At 37.0% G+C, this 15,985-nt stretch overlaps 1 protein-coding gene across 1 annotated transcript in view; it reads left to right on the top strand.

The window, feature by feature from the left end:
* The window catches only part of LOC139139349 (DNA mismatch repair protein Msh2-like), a 64,193-nt gene that overhangs the window by 11,304 nt on the left and 36,904 nt on the right, over nt 1-15,985 (top strand). Inside the window, exons 3-11 of the mRNA XM_070708228.1 lie at nt 686-721; nt 1,407-1,494; nt 2,138-2,283; nt 9,921-10,118; nt 10,489-10,612; nt 10,849-10,935; nt 11,493-11,551; nt 11,995-12,115; nt 13,499-13,612. Of these exons, the coding sequence (XP_070564329.1) occupies nt 686-721; nt 1,407-1,494; nt 2,138-2,283; nt 9,921-10,118; nt 10,489-10,612; nt 10,849-10,935; nt 11,493-11,551; nt 11,995-12,115; nt 13,499-13,612 (973 nt within the window). The remainder of the gene's footprint in view (nt 1-685; nt 722-1,406; nt 1,495-2,137; nt 2,284-9,920; nt 10,119-10,488; nt 10,613-10,848; nt 10,936-11,492; nt 11,552-11,994; nt 12,116-13,498; nt 13,613-15,985) is intronic.

The raw sequence follows: 15,985 nt of genomic DNA, 5'->3' as shown, positions 1-15,985 counted from the left end.
AAACACTGAGCTTGTGTACTGTTATCCAGGTCATTATTGTATTTTTTACTCATGGGCACTGGAAATCTTATTTTGATGTTGGGTATAGAGATATGCATAGTTTATTAGCAATTAATACTCACAGGGAGGCTGTCTACTTTGATTTAGGACCCACCATATTGTCTTTCAAAGCCTTCAAAGAGATGAAGGTGTATAATATATATTTTTCCCGCACATCCACAAGAAATCTGCATAGATATGAGTTGGCATGGTATGGCAATTCGTTCAGAAAGGCGCCCTCTATAGGTGTAGCTTTATTGAAGCCCTGCAGTTGTTTTCCTGGTCAGTAGACAAGCCTGAAATCATATGCAAATTACCTATACACTCTGTATTTTAATGTAGAAGTGTTATTTATTAACTTTTTGTACCACACAACTTTGCAAACACTGACCATGTATGTGTAATATCATATTTTGTGCATCACTTTTAGAAATTATATGAGCCGATTGGTTTAACTCAGTGCCTTAAAACATATGCAAAGTAGTTCTGGTAACAATACTGAGCAGTGTGAGACTGAATGTGTTTGATGTAGATAAAGATCAGATCATAGACACAAGAAGCAAAAGTGTCATATCTATGTCAACTGATTGTGATCAAAGTATGGTAGGAGCACAGTGTTATTGACTCTATTTTTTCAATTTTTCAGAAACCAGACACAACATTCAGATTCTTTGACAGAACGGTAAGGATATCACTATTAATTTTGAGCAGTCAAATCAATTCCTGTATCATTACATATTTCATTACCTTATCAGCATAAAAATATATGGCAAAGAAAAGATAATGTACATGTGCAAATTTCATTTAAGCAGATAATTATCAATATTCTCAGTTTCTGAAGGAGCTTATTGTGAGACTTCATACCATATCATTTGATGTAACTTTGAAATGTCTAAAATACATACATTGTATGAGCTTCATTCAAAACAAAAGAATGCATGTACAGTGATATACATCTGTGATCTGGAATATATTAATATTTTTTGAGAAAAAATATGTTCTTTGAATATTTCTTGGATGTAACAATATGTGAGTATAGGCTTTACAATGAGAAGCAGCTGGACCTGTGTGTCTGCTTTGATAACTGTAATGTAAAAATATCAACAATGAAGAGTAGGACAGAGGAAATAATTTACAGTGTACATTGCATCATCACACATGCTTTTGAAACTTTGGAAATGCTTCCGTGTGAATTGTCATCGGCACCCTCCATAGTAAAATTCAAATATGTACAGCCTGCTTATATAGTACCTGTGCCTGTATATCAAGAAGACTGGTTATTGTATCATAGTTGAAGTAAGCAGAAGTGTTTGTTGAAGTAGACGGTAATTACTCTCATGCTAATGGTCTTTGCATTATTGTTATAGGACTATTATACCTGTCATGGTAATGATGCATTGTTTGCCGCAAAAGAAGTCTTTAAAACTACAGGTGTTATTAAATATCTAGGAAAAGGTAACAAATTTTTGTTTTTCAAAATGGATATCAATTTTAGGAGTAATAAATGTATGTAGGCTAGAGAAAGGTATTTTCCAGAATATTTTGGACGTCTTAATATGTGATTTAGATAGACAAAATCAATATGTGTGAGGTGTTAGATACTTGCATGCCGTTCAACAAAATATATGACATACCACATCAGAATCAATGACAAAGTCATATCACTGATATTGGATATAGAGACAGAGTGTAACATTGAAGAAGCAAAAGTTCGCAGTTTAAATATGCTTTATTATGTATTAAAACATCAAACCAATGTAGGTGATCACTGTAAGAGTGTTTGGTAAGCAGTGATATTGTCTTTTTGTGTGGAACATTGTACATATCTGAATTGTCTTTTAATACATGTGGAATATTGTACATATCTGTCTTTATGTGTGGAACGTTATACCTATCTGAGTAAAGTAAAATATCAGCAAGTATGGTAGTACTAGTAACGTACTGGTATTACTGGAAGACCATCAACAATAGAGCAATTAATATTCCAAGATCTTGATCCAAAATGATTGTCAAATCAACAGGGAACTGTTACTTAAACATTGGACATTAACTGAGTGAGGTTGAATGATAAACTGTCGTCTGATTGGTTTCTTGACAGGTCCTGACACAGTAGCATCTGTTGTCCTCAGTAAGATGAATTTTGAAGCTTTGTTGAGAGATTTGTTGCTTGTAAAACAGTATAGAGTTGAAGTTTACAAGAAGGAAGGTGCAAGCAAAACAAATGAATGGGTTGTAGAATATAAGGTATGTCACCATTATCATATTATGTTATTTCTAAACTGATGTTTATTTCCAATTAGGGAAGTGATCGCTTTTACCAAATTTTTCTGAGTGTAATGGAAGGGTGTTGTTGTGTAAATAATTGTTTAGATCTACCAAACTATGATACATCTTTACTGTGTTAAGAATGGGGATCTGTTTACTGTGTTGATGAATTTTACAATTTGTCCCTTCTGTTAGTTTGAAAGGCTTAACAATGTATATTAGTTTTCTGTCTGTATTTAGATTGTCAATTTAAACAATGATTATAATAAATTACAAAAGTATGGTGACAATATGAATGGAGAGCTATTAGTCACTACAGACAAAAAAGGAACACAAGAATGGAACCGATAGGACATAGTTACTAAATGTCATCAACTGAGGGTGTTCATCTGTCATCATCACTTAATGATATTCAACAACTACTGTCTTCTTGGTCCATAATGGTTGATGAAAGAGTTGAGTTCTGTCTGTTCACCTACCTCCAAACAAAAAGATTGTTCTTCATAAGTACATTTTGTTTTCATACTGTGGTATGGTATAATCAAGGTTATTGCCAGTTTGTCACTTTCTTGTGATTTTCCAAGTTCTAAAGATACTATACAGGTGTACCTTTTCTGAACCATTTTCAAACTTGATTCATCACAGTTATAAGACAAAGTACAAGTACTTTAACCCTTAACCCGCTAACTACGAGTTTACACGTATTGTGTTACATTCAGCGATACGCTAAGTACGAGTTTACACGTATAACTGTCATGTCTAAAAATAAACACGTTAAAGTGACGATTTCGTGTGTCACGTCATTAAATGTGGTGTAATCGTGGTATGTCATTGAAAGATGTGTGGTATGTATGCAAATAACTGTATACGTCACTTCATGGGAATTTCCCACGGCGGGAAACGTACAAAGAACGTCGTACTGAATATTCATTCCATGAACAATGGCTGAACAAACTTTGAGAAATGTCAGAGATCAAGAGGTCAACGGTCGAATCCATTTTCCAAATCCTGAGTGGCAAGCTGTCTGGGACGAAATATTCGCCGATACTGACTCCGAAGATGAGTTTGATGGCCCTCATTTCGACGAGATTGAGTTCGATGACATCCGAACGATGACATCGAATGGATGATGGTCAACGACAGCAGTGACGAAGACGATGCCAATGACGTCGCGCTAGGTTGGTCGAGCGATATTTGTCTGCCCGAGGACTTTGTCGTGCCGCCGTTCACTGGCAGTCCAGGCCTGAAAATTCGCCTCCCAGATAATGCTTCGCCTCTTCATTTTCTTCAGCTGTTTATATCTGACGAAGATATTGAGAATTTAGTGCGTGAGACGAACAGATACGCCAATTCTTACATCGAGGCGAACGGTGAAAACTTGAAGCCGCACGCAAGAGCCTGGAAGTGGAAGGATGTAAACAATGATGAAATGAAACTGTTCCTCGGTATGTCTGTTGCGATGTCGCTGGTCCACAAGCCAGATATCGATGATTATTGGAGTGTCAATTCCATCATAGACACTCCTTTTTTCAGAAATCTGATGCCGCGAGACCGTTTCAAGTTGATTCTTACATTCTTTCACATCAACGATAATAACAACTACGTTCGTCGCGGGAACCAGGGGTATGACCCATTGTTCAAGATCCGACCGTTCTTCGATGCTGTCACAGCCCGTTTTCGCTCCGTGTATAAACCCGAGCAACATCTCAGTTTAGATGAAGGCATGGTTCCATGGAGGGGCAACATCTCCTTTCGTCAATACATCCCTAATAAACCCGATCGCTTTGGCCTGAAAGCATACCAAATCAACGAGTCATCGAGTGGTTACACTTCCGTGTTCGACATCTATACCGGAGGCGAGTATGACCCCAATCAAGACGGTGATGACGACGAAGCTTTGAAAGGCCACACTTAAATTACAACGTAGTGATGGGTTTGATGCGGAAGGGAGGATACCTGAACCAAGGCCACAAATTGTACATGGACAACTATTACAACAGTCCTGAACTTTCTGCCACTCTCAAAAGTGAGGATACCATCGTAGTTGGTACTATAAGGTCCAACAGGAGCGAAATGCCAGCTGCTCTCAAACAGAAAGTCAAGAGAGGGAAGGCCGTGTACAGGTGTCGTGACGGTGTAGCTGTGATGAAGTGGCATGATAAACGTGAAGTCACCATGATATCCACAGCTGACAGACCAAAGTGGCGTCTTAGTATGTCAAAGACCGGTGACCTGGTGGTGAAGCCTTCCGCAGTTGTTGATTACAACAAACACATGGGTGGAACAGACCAGGCTGATCAGATGGTGAGATCTTACTCTATGCACAGGCGTCGAGCAAAGTGGTATGTGAAGCTCTTCTTCCACCTCCTGGCATTGGCAATCACCAATGCATATATCATCTATCAAAAGTATGGAGATGATAGGAAGATGAAGCATTCCAAGTTCCGACTTCAGATCATCCAGGAACTTGTTGCCACAGCCACTGATGCTCCGACCCCTGCCCCCAAGGGAAGACGATCTGTTGGTCAACCACTGAGACGTCTGGATGAACGGCATTTTCCATCGCCTATTCCACCCAGACCTGGCTGCAAGAAGCAACACCCTCTCCGCCAGTGTGTAGTTCACTGTGACTACTATAGAAAGCATGAAGATGGAAAACGTCCACCAGAAACCCGTCTGTGGTGTAGGAAGTGTGAAGTTGCGCTGTGTGTCCATCCATGTTTTGAAATCTATCATTCTCGTCGCAACTATGAAGATGTCAACCCAGCTGCATAAATTTTCACACTAGGACACTGTGTATGTGTTTGTGTATGTATGTGTGTATAATGCTTATGTGGATATAAAGTTGTGTTCACTTGAGTAAAAAAATCTATATGTAAGATTCTTTGGAAATATCAGAAGTATTTTTACTGGTCGGTTTGTTATTCAATTTACACCTTGAGTGAAATTTCAACTTTTATGATGGACTTCAAAATATGGATTGCATCTTTACTGGTCAGTTTGTTATTCAATTTACACCTTGTGTAAAATTTCAACTGTCATGATAGATTTCAAAATATGTATGGTATCTTTACAGGTCAGTTAGTTATTCAATTTACACCTCATGTAAATTTTCAAACTTTTATGATAGATTTCATAACATGGATGGTATCTTTACTGGTCAGTTTGTTATTCAATTTACACCTTGTGTAAAATTTCAACCTTCATGATAGATTTCAAAACATGGATGGTATCTTTACTGGTCAGATTGTTATTCAATTTACACCTTGTGTAAATTTCCAACCTGACAGCTGTGCAGTATATGTATATGTGGTTTACAAAATAAGATTAGAATTGATATCAAGAAATGACATGACACTCGTGTGGATCATCCAGTTTCATGTGTGTATATTTTTTGTAAAACTTTATTGTTACTTCATTTTCCAAGTTACTACATGACAATCTTCATGGAAAGATGTACAAAATAATCCATGCTACATGTAAAGAGTGAATTCATGATTGCATGCATTGTTTGTCATAGCAACATAAATTAGTTATGCAGCTTCAAAGTGCATGTCCATACACAAGCTTACCAGTTTGAGTCTGCGATGATGACATCAAGATGTATGATATCTACCTTTTTTCAGCAATCTCTAGGCTGAGGTGTGGGCTCCACATATACAGTATGCGTAAATTGCAAAACTGGAACTATTGTGTCTGTAAATATTGACTTTTTGACCACAAACCCCTGCTTTCACTCCAATTTTCAGTCTTTTTTGTAAATGTTGTGAATACCATTTATGTATATTGGAGAGAGTATTTTGATAGAAGTCATGTGAAAGTATATTTTATTTCAACAGAAACCAGTATGTCCTTGTACACTTAGTAATCTGATCAGTTGTGAAGGTGGTAAAGAGTGTCAATTGCTTGACTCACATTATAATGACATCATAAATATGTAGATAAGATCATAAAAATTATATTTTGGAGGCAGTCTACCCAAGTTTTGAAAGAATTGTGACTTGAGTTGAGTTACGACATCAGTCAATATACATGTGAGTGTTACCCAGTGTTCTGTTTCCTTCATTAGGTTTTCATTCTGAAAATATTGTTTTGACCAAAAACTTGATTTTCTATCCTTTTTGGTATATTTTGACAGTTTACACACATTTTTTAGTGCATTATGCTCTCTGGAAACAAAAATAGCCATTCCATTTTACTTTTCTGGTTTTTGTGAACTTACCTGAAATTTTTCTGGGAAATTTGTTTTTTTACAAAAAACCTCTTTTTACCCCAAATATCTGTCCATTTTAGTAACATTGTTATCTCAAAACAGGTCTAAATTAGTAATATTTCATCTACGTGGAGAAATAATTCATACTTTGCGATATTCATTGAGATAGAGATGTGTCATTTGCAGAGCAAAGCTGTCCACGTTGTAACAGGAAAAGTACAATTCAGTGGTACGAATAGTATGTAATTGATATGCAAATTAGTTCTGTATTTTATGCCTTTTTGGTATATTTTGACAGCTTACACACATTTTCAGTGCAGTATGCTCTCTGGAAACAAAAATAGCCATTCAATCTTACTTTTCTGTTTTTTGTGAACTTACCTGAAATTCTGTGTGAAATTTCTTAATGTTTACCAAAAATCCGTCTTTTTACCCCAAATATCTGTCCATTTTTAGCTCACATTTGGTTATACCAATGTGAGTTTATCGTATAGGCTGAAGTCGATGGCGTCTGTATGTATGTGTGTATGTATGTATGTATGTATGTATGTATGTATGTATGTATGTATGTACGTACAGTATGTCCGTCAACATCAAAAACACGCAAACCGCTGCACGTTTCAGCTTGGTATTTGGTGTGTGGATGCATCCTGGGCTATAGATGGGATTTTGTTCAAATGAAGTCTGCATTGCCAAAATTATGCAAATGAGCTTACAAAATGTGAAAATGGTTAAGAATTAATAACTCAAGAACCGCTTTTTTGATTGCTTTGAAAATTTGTGTGCAAGTACCTTAGGTGAACCTTATACAGTTTTATGAATATTGTGCAGATATCTTTAATTTTGTATTTTTGCTGAATTTTTTTGTGATTTTTCTCATTTTCAGTAAAAATTCTTCTTCTCTGAAACCGCCAGCCCAATCGCTCTCAAATTTGGGTTGTCTCTTTGCAAGGGTGTTACTCTTCTAATTTGTTGAAATTATGACAAAATTGGGAAAATTACTATTTTTGTGCAATTTTGTCATTTTTGGTCAAAAAATCTTAGACAGTATTTCCTTTTTAAAACCACTGGACAGACAGCTTTCATATCTGGTACACAGACGTACAGAGATGACAATAGTTAGATATGTGGAAATTGTCCTGAAATATAAAAAATTGTATTTTTAAGACAATATTGTCATTTTTGGTCAAGAAAACTTTATCTCAAAATTACTTGTTTGATAGCTTTGTAATTTGGTATAAAGTCCCTTGTTTGATAGCTTTGTAATTTGGTATAAAGTCCCGAAAGATGTTATTAGATAAATTTTCTGCTCAAGTGTTGGAAACCCCAAAATTTGTATATTTTAGGTACTTTTCTCAGTTTGTGACCTTAAATGACCTACACCAACCCAGGATATGTTGTGAGACAATTTTGAAGGCTGTGAACATAATTTTGTCATATTTGGTACCAATTTGTAGGAAAATTTGATCCAGAAAACAAAGCTGAGGTGATTTTTTTCATTTTGGCCCAATTTTTGCAACTTTTCTATGTAAGACATACAAGAACTGATGAGAAATTTGGATCCAGGATAATTCCAGATGTTGTAATCACCGCCCACAGTGGAAGGCATTTCACTATCTGTAACTAACTTAAGTGCTGTTTACATTAGATGATAACACTCATGGCATTAATTAAAAATCTCCAAGGTTGTAAATGTACTTCCTGTCATTTGGTCTTATGTAATACCAAGGGGTGGAACATTTGATATTCAGGAGTGGGTAGGGTCTAGAAGATTGATGAGGTAGCATTACTTTTTACCAGATCCCTTGTGCATTTTTGCCCACTCCCACCTTTTTTTTTTTATCAAGCCTTCTCTGTTTTTTTTGTTGTTGACATTTGCTTATGTATTTAGGATCTGCTTGTCCCATTGCTATAGAAGTTGATATGCATGTTCCTAAGTGGATACCTTATTTGCTTTTGTCATTCTTGTTTTTCTGGTTTAAATATTTCTTGAATGGACCAATTCAAACCGAATGTGAGCACATAGTGTCCTTGACGGTATTTTTGTAATATTGTGATCTCAAAACAGGTCTAAATTAGTAATTTTTCATCTATGTGGAGAAATAATTCATACTTTGCAGTATTCACTGAGATAGAGATGTGTCATTTGCAGAGCAAAGCTGTCCACGTTGTAACAGGAAAAGTGTAATTCTGTGGTATGGTTGTGTAATTGATATGCAAATTAGTTCTGTATTTTATACCTTTTTTGGTAAATTTCACATTTTATAATTACACACACACTTTGAGTGAAGTACCAGTATACTCTCTGCAATCCACAATGCTATTCCATCCCCATTTCTGGTTTTCTATTCAATGTAATAGATTTTTCTGTAAAATTTTATTTTTTTGACCAAAAAGCCCATTTTCTACCCCAAATTTACATCCAATTTTGTAACAAAGTGATGTCAAAGTAGTCTCATAACATCGTATATTAAATTTTCTCAAAGGAACATTCAATGATTTACTTATTTTATTTGAAACAAATGTGTCATTCGCAGAGGAAAGTTGTCTGTATTTTCACAGATCAGAGTAGATTTTAGTTGCATACTTTTATGCAATAAATATGCAAATGAGTTCTAAAATTTCAATATTTTTGGTCATTTTGTGTCAATGTAATGTTTAACTCTCATTTCAACCTCCACAGCAACATCCACTCCGTATCTAAATGTAAATTTTGGGAATTTTCAGGTTTATTTTGAAAAATTATAATTTTTGACCAAAATCCTGAGATTTTACCCTAAATTTCTGCTAAATTTGTATAAATATGGTATCATAACTCCATGATCAGATAGGATATCTTATAAGGATCATGAATCATATAGGGTTTGCCACGTTTTATTCAGGAATAAAAAATTCCTATGGATTCAAAAGGTAACATGCACAAATTGTTTACCTGCCTTAAAATAATGCAGTGGCTGGGTATTACATAACACTAGATAATGCAGCCCCTTAATGGTTAAGATGCTTCATGATTCAACCTATGGCAATCCAGCTTTCTCACACGCTCCCCCCCCCCCCCCCCCCTCTCCCTCACCACCAGTCACCCACTCTTGATATTTTTAAGAAGAACATCAACACTTTATGGCTCAGTAGAGCATACTGAACAACTCTGACTCTGTAAAGCATCATTGAACACAACTGTGTTGTGGAGTTTGGCACCATAGCAATCCATTTGATTGATTGATTGATTGATTGATTGATTGATTGATTGAGTCTAATATAGCTGCTATGATCATTTCAGTATTGTCTGTAGTGAGATTTGTATACTGTATAAATGTCTGTATTTTTATGTATCATGTGAGTTTGTTTTGTCCTGATAGTTTAATAACAAAGAAATCCTGATTTGTCTTTGATTTTTGTTCAGGCTTCACCGGGTAACTTGACACAGTTTGAAGATGTTTTATTTGGAAGTAATGATATGTCAACATCAGCCAGTGTTGTGGCAGTAAAGTTAGCAAGTGACAATGCTCAGAGAGTGATAGGTGTAGCTTATGTAGATGCCACGCTGAAGGAACTAGGAGTCTGTGAAATTCCAGATAATGAACAATGTTCTAATTTAGAGGTAAGATTGATTTGGACAGCTTTAGTCAATGCTATAACAGACAATGAATCTGAAGTAGATGTCATAATTGCACCAAGGAACATTACCATCCATGGAATTCTAAACAATTTACTCGAACTGAATCTTACACTTACCTGGCAAATAAATTATTTTCACTTAAATGAGTGTTCTTGGAGTAAGATGAAACAAACACTTGTTTTATGACAATAGTGTGAGAATTTTGTCAGTAGTTGTCCAGTATTGACATAGTCATACCAGAATACTGATATACTGCAGAAATCACACTGACTTTTGGAATAGTATTAGTGCTGTTATTACAGAGATTTTGAAGTGATTTCTATATTCTCATTATATCATCATTTCCCATCAGGCATTGCTTGTTCAGATTGGACCCAAAGAGTGTGTTTTACCGTCTGGAGACAGCAGTCCAGATATGAAGAAACTCAAACAGATTGTTGAAAGAAGTGGCATATTGATAACAGAGACTAAGAGAGGTATGGTTTTCTCACATTCCTGGCCTCTGGGAGTGCGGGATCGACGGCATGGGAAAAATCGATCCCACACTCTCAGAAATCGTCCCACACTCTGCAGTAAATGTTACAGGAGCTCTGATTGGATGACGAACAGTCGATTTCATTCCATGCGCAAAATGTTATCCAATAGCAGGACGAGTGACAACTATAACAAAGTATATTTTTCTTGTAATTTGTAATTACATTGTTTTCTGTAGGTGATTTTTCCACCAAAGACAGCATTCAAGATCTAAATAGGTTATTGAAATCTAAGAAAGATGATCAGGGCAATTCCTGTGCATTACGTAAGTGTTATCTCTGCAGTAAGTCATCATAAATGTTGGCCTACTCAAATACAAACAACTGACCCTGTTAATTTAACACCCAACAATCTTTCCAAATGAATGAAAAAATACCATCAGCAATTGACCTGTAAACCAAAGAAATGAACTTATCATAGATTTGGAATGTCTACAACAAAGATTGGAGATAAAAAAATGTGAGACAAAAAGACTTTGCAAAATGTATGTGTTCGTGGTCTATATTCCTCTGTACTACCTTTCAAAATGTAATAGTTCTTGGTCTATATTCCTTTGTACTACCCTGCAAAATGTAGGATGATGAAAATGAATTATTGAAATTCATTTAGGTTAGACTATTCTTATAGGATGGAATCTTGACAAGGACTGTTTGCAGCATTGCATTGATGTCTAACAGTAACAGTAAACTTTATCAGGTCTAAATATTGTTCTGTTGTTATATCTTTATGACTGCAAAGACCAGTTTTTAGCTTTCAACATAAACATTCTGAGAGGTTTTTGTAATTGATAATTGAATGTTAATCCTTTTCTGTTATTGCCAGCTGAATTGGAGAAGACACATGCAATGGCTTCTTTGTCAGCATTGGTGAAGTACCTAGAGGTCAGTCAACTTTGCTCAACTGCTTTAAGGATCGATCTGCTGGCTGAGAGATTTCATATAAATCTGGTCATCAAGGTTTTGAAAGCTGTAAAGAAGAAGAAAGATAATAATAGAGATTTTACATTTCAAGGCCAGCAAAGCCATGCTTGAAACAATGGTCAGAATTTGACAGAATTGATCGCTGTGTCACTTTTATTAAGACTTACCTTATAACATTGAAAGTGAGCTGAGATTGTAACCAGATGACAACATGTACTGTATTCTTTCAGTCAAACAATAAAGTCAAGTTGTACCAAATGACTGAGAATTTCATCAAAAATATGCTGCATGATGGCATTGCTTCCGATTATCATGTCTATATTACCGAAGAAATCATTGCATGCAATGGGCATAATTCCAACACCACTCAAAATAACTCATTTCATTCTTTGACTTTTCTGTAGCTGCTTAGTGATGAGAGAAACTTTAGTCAGTTTACATTGACAACCATTGACCTTAATCAGTATATGAGACTTGATGCGGCTGCAGTCAGAGCTCTTAATCTTTTCCCAAACAGTCTGGATGGTAAGTGATCATAATCATCAAAGTTTGTTGGCAGTTTGCATTATGGGTGTGTATGTGACATTACTGGATGCATGGATGTAAAAAATAGAAGGATACAGGACAGTCTTTTGATCCTTTGTTCAAGGGATAGTTGCCGCCGATTCGTTATCTCGTAATCGCGTAACGGGATTAGCGTGTTATTTTATACATAGCGTGCCTTCGGGTTGTCGTTGGTAAACGTCGAGTCTTTCCGTGCATTACCACATACAGCATAAAAAATAGCGTCTTTCGTGCCAGTAATGTTGTTGTAGCAATACTCCGACCTTTTCTATCTTAACGATGATATGCGGCTCATTGAGGAGGAAAACAATCGACTACATAGCTCCTGGCTCACTTTCTGTCTCACGTAAACACGGTATAACAAGAACTGCGCATGTGTAATAACCTTTCCCTTTCTTGAACAATGCTTCAACCCGTGCAGAATGGTGACGTGGCGCAATGAACTTCGGCGAAAAAATCACCAGGGAATTATCGGCCAGGTACTCAGATCGCCAAACATGACCAGACAGGAAAGTCTTTATATATGACTTTAGTTTTGGCGTAACAGTTCTCTCAGCAGTGTCTTTGAACGTCTGGAAACGTGACTTCAAACAGGTGAACGACGAACGCATTTGCACACAATCCTATGGGGATGAACTATCGGCGTACCGCAAATATAGCCCAACTTTAGAATACGATAACTTCAACGGCCAGGGGAACCAGCACTTAGGACAAATATTTTTTAAGTGTTCATACCTTGAACCTCCTAATTAAGAAAAAATCAGTCTCCGCGGTTAGATACTTTGTAAGTTAGAGTAATTTTACGATCAGGGGACTTTTTCCAAGTCGGTTCAAAAGAATAGTCATAACTTGGTCAAATATGCGTTGATTTTCTTAGTCTTTGGTTTGTTTGAGCTCTGTTCAGTCTGGGCATTCAACACAAGCAATTTCACAAGTTTGAAAGTTTTTTTATGAATTTGGCAACAATAATTTGATGTACACGATATTGTTAGTGAAGTGGGTGTGTCTGAGCCGTCCTGATCGCGGCAACCATGCCACAACTTCAGAGACCAGCGTAGACAAAGAAATAACAATAGGTGTGAAAGGGATTATAGGGCTGTCCTGTATCCTTCTATTTTTTACATCCATGCTGGATGTAATCTGTAAGTTTAGCCAATTTCAGCAGGAACCAAAGCAACTAAAATGAGAAACCCCAGGGAACACAAAGTGCAAGTCAGTGTTAAGTTAATGACCGAGCATAATGTATGTACATAATCTAAATAATTTTAATCATAAAAGCAAGGGACCATGGATAACTTTTTTCTCCATGGTTTTAAATTTCAAATGCTTTCTTGTCAATTTTAGGTGGAAACAAGTCAATGTGTTTACATGGATTATTGAATAGATGCCGAACAGCTCAAGGACAGAGACTGCTGACACAATGGATCAAACAACCTCTGTTGGATCAAAACAAAATAGGTAAGAATTAAGTAGCTTACCGCCTTTGCGACGACCTCTTTTCAAACGTGAATTTTGCCATCAAGTTGTGTATTACTACCCAAGTATTATATATCTCCTGAAAGCTATTTCCATAAATTTTTTTGTTTGATCAAGAAAATTAATAGGCGATGGATTTTTGTGAAGATATTAGTGAAAGTGTAAAGAAATTGTGTAAACTGAGGTATAAAAGGTTAAGTCAGAGCGGAAGGGGGCTATTGTCTAGGTGTCAACGAGTAATTGCATTTCAGAATACTGACTACAAAACAGTGTCTCAGATTGTTGAAAAAAGCCTTATTTTTTCACAGTGTTGAATCAAAGTTTATCAACTGGTTAATCTCACAATGCCGTCTAATTAAGCAGTGATAACTCGACTCTAAAGACCTACATTAAAAAAGTGAGACACTGTTTTAGAGACAACTTATTCGACAAACATCTGTGAAAATCTGGTGGACTTCCGTTCACGCGTTCTCGAGTTAAACTCTGAAATAAATATAATGTAATTCTGTGTCAGCATTCGATCTTGGAAAGGGTTCATAGCCGCGGAAGGTTCTGATTGAGTGATCCCAATAATGAGTGACATAGCGAATTGAATATAGGTTGACACCACAACTAAAAGAACCTACATTTATATGTAGATATAGATTGGCAGTGTTTTGATCATGAGGGTAAAAAAGACCTCCATGCTGTGATTCAGTCAGCTGCTATTTTTTTCGAACTTCACGCGCCTTGAAAACAGACAACTCTGTTTCTGAGACAATAGTTTGCCTTCGCTCTGTACGACATTTCTGAGGTGAAGACCGTGTCTCAAGTCATTTTGGCTGACATAGCCAAACACCAGTCAGCGCCAACAAAGTCAAGGGAGAGAATTTGAGAAAACTTGAAGATTAAGACAAGAACGTCATATTATCTGAGCCGCTGTTCTTGTTGAAGGCTGTCCCAAAACTGCGTCATCAGTATCGTTACAAATGCTCCGTCAAACGACAAATCATCGGCCATCGGCGTAAAGTTTTGCTGTAGTATGATCCTTTGTCTGACTGTGACGTAGTGTCATGTGATTATTATTCATGAGCTGTCATTACTATTCATGAGGGCATGTATATCTGTCTTGGTCCACGTGTACTCAAGTCAGTCTCTAGCTTAGCATCACTATATGTACGTAGCTAGTGCTTAGTGTAATAAAGTAGCTTGTTAGATTATACAGTACTCGCTGCCTCAGGTCGTCTTTACATCCCTTCATCATTGGAATACCAGCCTTGCCGGCCCGGACACGCTACCACATAACCGACAATACCATCATAATCTTGGTTATATCACACTGACATTCTCAGGCTATCTTTTACACTCGTGGGTATCGGTGTGGTTGTTTTGGACTTTTGATGACCCCTTTTTCGATTTCTTCCTTTCACGATGCTGTTTCTGTCTCTGCCTTCAATGGATCATGAACATGTACGGGTACGTATTCATGTTTTCGCCATCGCTATGTGGTCTCCAGTGGAACGTACCATTTATGTATGCGGGACGGCCAGAGCTTCTCCAACCACTGCTCCGGGTGCTTTTTCAAACGCCCAAAAGTGTCTCAAATAAAACATTCAGTATGTGGCAAAGCAACTACAAATACACGGCTCGCCGACATGACTCATCTGACTCGGATTATGCTGCCAAATATAGTCGTAGGATTCTGATCAAAACTACACTTTGCCCTGATGATCATTGAAACATGGTCCCTCCACATCACGAAACATCAATGGGCGGGCGATGTCTGACAAGCGAAGTTGACCGTGACTTTTTATCACTTTTATTTGATAATGACTTCAGGTCCTGCCATTACTCATGCTGTAGATTGTAACACTCGATATATGCTGCTATTTGTGATCTGAACTAACCTGAAATTAAATCGTCAAAAATGTCACATCTGGCCTCGTTGTGTCGCTTATACTCAGAAGTTGCCATCTTTTGGGAGTGGCCACCCATATGAGAAAAACGTACGATCCACCCTTCTGCGCCTGATCGCTACGCTTACACACGATCAGTGACGATGACAGGGCTCGACATAAGCGCTAGCCCACTAGCCCGAGGCTAGTAAATTTTCAAGAGGACTAGTAAAAATGTCTCCGGAGGTAGTCCTGCGGACTAGTGCAATTTTCAAGTTCCGTAGTTGTCCAGGAAAGTTTATCGCTACAAAACTAATGGGACGCCGGGCCACTCATTCGTTAAGAATGAACCAAGCCTCGATCATTTTATATAAAAATAAACTAACTTTTACCCAAACAAATTGGACAGTGAAACAGTGAAGCAAACTTTATTGATCACCAACTTAAAATGAAACAGTTTACCTGCTACGGAGAATCAAAT

The sequence above is a fragment of the Ptychodera flava genome, chromosome 8 (genome assembly GCF_041260155.1).
Source record: "Ptychodera flava strain L36383 chromosome 8, AS_Pfla_20210202, whole genome shotgun sequence".
NCBI lineage: Eukaryota > Metazoa > Hemichordata > Enteropneusta > Ptychoderidae > Ptychodera > Ptychodera flava.
This window is presented reverse-complemented; position numbering and strand designations above follow the sequence as displayed.